Source organism: Coffea eugenioides, chromosome 9, assembly GCF_003713205.1.
Source record: "Coffea eugenioides isolate CCC68of chromosome 9, Ceug_1.0, whole genome shotgun sequence".
Lineage (NCBI taxonomy): Eukaryota > Viridiplantae > Streptophyta > Magnoliopsida > Gentianales > Rubiaceae > Coffea > Coffea eugenioides.
Window position 1 is genome coordinate 4,211,934 of NC_040043.1, and position 6,719 is coordinate 4,218,652.

A 6,719-nucleotide genomic window follows, 5' to 3' on the forward strand; every position below is an offset into this window, starting at 1 on the left:
TGACATTGACTTGGCATACAATGGCAATCAAGGGAATGTGTCAAGCAATTGTGCCAATGTGAAGCCAGCTCTGAGTGGTAAGCTGAACCCTCCAATCTGCGCCAATGCTACCGTTCCGGCTCAGGCTGCTTAGATTCCCGCAAGCGTAGGAACGAGTTCGAAATTTTTTTTTCTCCTTTTTTTTCTTTCCCCCTTTCTGACAAATAGATTTCAGGTCTTATTATTTTTTGAATCCATTCAAGAAGTAATTTTGTTAGATGAATCCATACTATGTATGAAAATATCATTAGTTTTGATACTTTTGAAAACAAATAAAATAGTCTCAATTTTTGTCGTATTCTAATACCCTTCATCTTATAATTATGTTTGTTGTTTTTCAATTAATTGTATCAACTGTTACAAAGACGAAATTCTCCTTTACAAACAGGAAATTTAACTTGTAATGGTCATTAAATTACCACACTCCCAACTAAAACTTTTATCTACATTACACTTCATCATTAGTTATGTCACATATCAAACTTTCTTATTTATTGTCAATATCCCTGTTAAAAAAGTACTTGCGGGAGAAGGAACGTTTTGCTTGTTCTTTGTGTTGCAGTGTACTTAAAATTAAGGAAAAAGAATAGAGAAAAAAGAGACAAAATCAACTATCTCTGCCAATGAAGTTTAAACTAATGACAATAAACCGCTGTAGTCAAGAACAATCAGATATATAGGATTACTTGCAACCCATTGTTAATAAACACTACACCCAAAAGAATGCATATTGCTCATGTTCAAACAAAATGCATCTATTCAAGTAAAAAAACATTGCATCTTACTTCATATTAAGCAAATTTATTGCAATGCTAATGAACTTTTTATTTTCTATCCTCTCATCTCTCCCCATATCTTTTTTGTCCCCAACTATCAGTCTCTAGATTCGACTTGAAGCCTTCCCATAATCATTGGGTCAACTTTAGTGATTGCAACATTATCGAACTTTTTCTCGCATAATAAGAAATAATAACCAAGATAAGCATGCATACAACTTCTACGCAAAGAATTACTTCCCCTTGGCAAAAAAAATTCAGGCCACCAAGTCCAAAGAAAAACATAAAGTGTTTGTTCATCTACTTTCACATGTACAAAGTTAACCCAATAACTGAACTCTCACAACTTGTGTGTCATTTACTATCAAGTTGAACAACGCACAGGTCTGGTAGGTAAATGAGTTTGCTGGGTGGGCAGTGGAGAAGGATTAAGTGGGTGGCGCAGTATAAAAAATGACATGGAATGACACAAATCCAAAAAGCCAATTCTTTTATACTAATGACCTTCCATAGATTAATGATACAAATTAAGCCATTGATATAAACTCCATTGTTATTCCTGCCCTTTGATGTGCATAATCGTTTTACCCACTTAACAGTACTGCTTTGTAGATAGAAATATCGTAGTGTAATTATTAAGCATAATAATATTATGAGTGTACAATAACATTGGTAAAAAATGACAGTGTCATAGAGTTGGAGTTATAAATAATCTAAAAACCATAAAAAGAAAAAATAGCATGAAGAATACCAAACTTAAATAAAGTTTTCAAAAAGAAAATTGGTCGAAGAAAATGAAAAATATAGAAATTCTGTCTCATAAAGTCGACAATGTAAATTTAATATATGTATATATATATATATAACATGTTGTATTTTGAGATAATATAATCTTATCCAGATGGATTAGGAATAAACTAATTACTTTACCAACAATTTAGGAGTACCTATATTCACAACAGATCATCGGCTAAGAAAACAATAAGCATGCCCATTTTATGTTTTGGAAATAAATTAGCACCATACAAACAAATTCACATGTATGTCCACCCAGAATTTTTTTGCTTTTTCCAGATGAGATTACTAGTATTAGTGATTGTACACAAATTAGGATATATTACTGTGCGCTTAGGTAATTGTTGGAATGATTATTTATTTTGGTCCAAGATTTAGATAAAGCTGCCTAAAATCGACCAATAACCCAGCTGCACTCATCATAAATACAAGTATAATGACACTAACGTCATGGAGTAAAACTTGTCTCTGTTCTTAAACCTATTCGACCCCAACACTTCTATAACGAAAATGCTGCTTCCAATTCCAAATTGAGCATCAAAAATTGGGACAAAGATTACGAAAAGAGAAAATAGCATGCCGGATGGGGAGTTGGATTTTTGGTACTGATAACTACCAATTTTCCAAAATAATATTTTTTTTTTTTTAAAAAAAGCAAAAGTGGTACTCTGCCATATCTATTTCTTCTTCTACCGTCCTTGCACATAATTTTTTTTAGCCAAAATATGTGACACCACATTAATTTTTTTTAACATTCCAGTCCCTCGGGACTGAAATGCACAATGCTAAAAGATGTAAGAGTATCGCTGCACATGATTTTGAATTTTTTTTTGTTTTGAATTGTTCGTGTAGTCTCAATTTAATTCTTTTAGCACATCCTGGGCCTTATACCAGTGCAACCAGACTACTTGTTTTCCTAACATTTAACAGTGTGCAATCTTTTCAATAGTTTGGCCGAAAACTATCTTCTTATAAAAGCATTGTACACATTGGCAGAATCTCAATTATTTTTTAGATTTCTCAAGCAACACATATACTTGACTTTCTTCAAACTCATACAACACATCTCTCTCCAATAGATACAAAAAAGCTTGTCCCCAAGTAGGTTCATATTTTTTTTTAATGATATGTACTATTAAGTTGTGGACAGATATATTTCATATAATTTTCCTATGAAGCACAAACGATAGTAATGATTTTACACACATACAAAAAATTTTCCAATGACAAGTATAAATTACAAGTGAAGTATTTCAAATTATCAATTGTTTTTCCCTTTTGGACACCAAAAGCATAGGATATATTACTCCAAGTAAAGATGCTTGAAATTTTCTTATTCTTCTTTGGATCAGAATCATAATCATTCCAAGTGTAACCGCACTCAAAATTTAAAAAAAACTATCAATGTGTAGCCACACATGATATATGTAGCTACACTATTCCTATTTTTTTGTTTGACATTTTGCATTCTACTCCCTTGGGACTAGAATGTAAAAAAAAAAAAATATGTCACCGTACAAGTTTTGGTTTAAAAAAAATTTAGAAACAAATAAAATTTAGCCGGTCGCCGTACATGAGATATGCGGTCCCCATGTACAGCGATGCTACAACATGAGACGAATGTGATAGATCCCGACAAATACCTTTTTTTTTACCATTATTTGTAGAAATTTTCCTCGATAGGCAATCAGCCAGTTGCACCCGAATATTATGGATATTATTCATTGAAAAACAATAAAGTTTCTTGAGGTTAATTCAGAAGAAAATAAAGAAAGAGATTCGATTAGTGTCTACAAACTGATGAATAAATTTGATAGCTTTTTGAAATCAATCTTGATCAAATGTCATATATGCGATCAGTGGCACCTGACCTTCCAAAATTTAAGCAATGTCTACGTTTCATGTATAAACCGGAGAAAAGATGTTTGCTTTAACAACTTGCCTATTTGGAACAAGAACATGTTCATGTTTTCACTTAAAATGAGAAAATATGAACTCGTGCAAATTAAGAAAACGGAAAAAAGAAACTGTTAAACCACATTTTATATGACATAGTTATCTTGAATCTTGATTCTTTGGGTATTTGTACTGTACAGCCATCTCGTCCACCGATTGTGATTCACGAAAGATTATATTACACCAGCCTTTCTTGAAGTTTGTCAAATTAAGCAAAGTGCTACCTCTAGTTTTACGAGTTTACCACTCTTCAATTTTAACATGCTCATATATAAGCATTTTAGCTTTGAGGCATTAATATCACAAAGTATATATACTGCAAACACCCAAATTTGTCATTGTGAAATTTTATAGATCCAAATGAGATATTGTCTTCACAGTCGAATTAAGCATAGGCAAAAATCAAAATAAAGGAAAAAAACTTGATAGTCTTGAATAGGGAGGTCATTGTAGATCTTTAAAATTACTACAAGGGATGTCTTCGTTTTATGACAAACCATAAGGGACCATAGAAAAATTAGCCATTTGCAAAAGTATATGTGTGCAGGCCAATATACATCATTTCTAAAATAAAAAATTATCTCTTTCAAAAGAATCTGATTCGATGTAGCTCAATTTGGATAATTTTGGAATCCTATTAATACATTCCAAGCAACTCGATTTCGATAATTTTGGAATCCTATTAATACAACGATCCCTTTAGTTTAGCACATTGTTAATCACTTTACTGCGAAGAACTATAAGCTCTAAAGATTTCAAATTACTATTCAAAGTTGCAAACCATTGACCATCAGGAGATCCACCCGCGTTGAAAAAATCCATCCTATATCTGCCATTCTAATTAACCGTTTTTAGTTAATATAAGGTTGATGTTTTGACCAGATTAGGAGATCAAGAAGGGAGAGATGGTGGGATAGAGAAAGGGAAGAACGGTAACCGAAGTTATGGCCACAACTGTACCACAACACTCGAGTCTCTTACGAACCACGAACATAAATTTTGGTAACTAACGGTGCCAAACTCCTTGTCACCACTATAAAAAAGCTACAACTGTTGTTAAGATTACACTATTCAAATAAAACAAACGCAAATAGTGGGAAAAAAAAAGAAAAAAAAAAGAAGAGCAAAAGATGGCAAGAGCATTAGACATCATATTGTTGTGTTCATGGTTGTTCTTTACATGCATTGCCCAGGCCCAAACTGGACCTATTGATGTCACTCAACTTGGCGCAAAACCAGATGGCAGTGCTGACATGAGTCAGGTAATTAATCTTAATCTTAATGCAGAAGCTACATACATCGAAATTGATTTGGTTGATTGATCAGTTCACCAAAATTTGGAGAAAAGTTCGTGATTTGTCGAAAGCATTGTCCCCATTGAAATAAACAATTGGGCTCTAAAAGATTTGCCATTATTGCAGGTTTTGGCGGATGCTTGGAAACAAGCATGTAATTCTACAACAGCATCTACAATTTTGATTCCAAAGGGCACATTTTTATTGAAAGAAGCGAACCTTGAAGGTCCTTGCAAAGCTCCCGTTGAGATTCAAATACAAGGCACCATCAAAGCACCTGAAGATCCTGCACAAATAAGCAAGGATAAGGAATGGATGACAATTATATACGTTGACCAATTGACACTCTCCGGAGGTGGTACCTTGGATGGCCAAGGAGCCAAAGCTTGGACCCAAAATGAATGTCGTGTAAAAACCGAATGCAGCAAACTTCCAAATGTGAGCCAGCTTTTACAACATTGAATACATACCTATGAATGTTTTGCCAACGATACACGAGTTCAATTAGTAATCTGATTGTTGTGCCTTTTTTAACTTGAAATTGCAGACTTTGAGCTTGAATTTCGTCAACAACACTGTCATCCGCGACCTAACTTCTTTGAACAGCAAACTGTTTCACGTGAATCTTTTCGGATGCAACAATATAACATTCCAACACTTCACAATCACAGCACCTGGGGACAGTCCCAACACTGATGGTATTCACATTGGACATTCCACTGGAGTAGTCATCACGGATTCAAACATAGGAACCGGGGACGATTGCATCTCAATTGGCGATGGTGCCAAACAAGTTAACATAAGCAAAGTGACATGTGGACCTGGCCATGGAATCAGTGTTGGAAGTCTTGGAAGGTATGACAATGAACTGCCTGTTGAGGGTATCTTTGTTACCGACTGCACCATCTCCGGTACTTTAAATGGTGTAAGAGTAAAGAGCTGGCCAGCTTCTAAAAGTGGCAGTGCCACCAATATGCACTTTGAAGGTATTATCATGCAAAATGTCAGCAATCCAGTGATCATTGATCAAGAATATTGCCCAAACAACCAATGCACAAACACTGTAAGTTAAAAAACATGCATGCTAAGACAATCAAATTCTAAACTGCATTTCTTTTCGAGCTAATTTTTTTCTCTCCTCGTTCTTTTGATTTACAGGCCCCATCAAGTGTTAAGATTGCTCAGGTCAGCTTCAAGAACATCACTGGCACTTCAGCAACACCAGCTGTTGTGACTCTTCTTTGCAGTAAGAGTATCCCATGCGAGGGTGTAGAGGTTGCTGACATTGACTTGGCATACAATGGCAATCAAGGGAATGTGTCAAGCAATTGTGCCAATGTGAAGCCAGCTCTGAGTGGTAAGCTGAACCCTCCAATCTGCGCCAATGCTACCGTTCCGGCTCAGGCTGCTTAGATTCCCGCAAGCGTAGGAACGAGTTCGAAATTTTTTTTTCTCCTTTTTTTTCTTTCCCCCTTTCTGACAAATAGATTTCAGGTCTTATTATTTTTTGAATCCATTCAAGAAGTAATTTTGTTAGATGAATCCATACTATGTATGAAAATATCATTAGTTTTGATACTTTTGAAAACAAATAAAATAGTCTCAATTTTTGTCGTATTCTAATACCCTTCATCTTATAATTATGTTTGTTGTTTTTCAATTAATTGTATCAACTGTTACAAAGACGAAATTCTCCTTTACAAACAGGAAATTTAACTTGTAATGGTCATTAAATTACCACACTCCCAACTAAAACTTTTATCTACATTACACTTCATCATTAGTTATGTCACATATCAAACTTTCTTATTTATTGTCAATATCCCTGTTAAAAAAGTACTTGCGGGAGAAGGAACGT

General features: G+C 34.4%; 1 protein-coding gene across 1 annotated transcript in view; it reads left to right on the plus strand.

Moving 5' to 3' along the window:
• LOC113782017 (polygalacturonase-like) overlaps nucleotides 1-6,274 on the plus strand; it is a 7,865-nt gene extending 1,591 nt beyond the window's left edge. Inside the window, exons 3-6 of the mRNA XM_027327931.1 lie at nucleotides 4,760-4,828; nucleotides 4,988-5,299; nucleotides 5,409-5,924; nucleotides 6,020-6,274. Coding sequence (XP_027183732.1) covers nucleotides 4,760-4,828; nucleotides 4,988-5,299; nucleotides 5,409-5,924; nucleotides 6,020-6,274 — 1,152 coding nt within the window. The remainder of the gene's footprint in view (nucleotides 1-4,759; nucleotides 4,829-4,987; nucleotides 5,300-5,408; nucleotides 5,925-6,019) is intronic.
• Nucleotides 6,275-6,719: the final 445 nt, after the last annotated feature.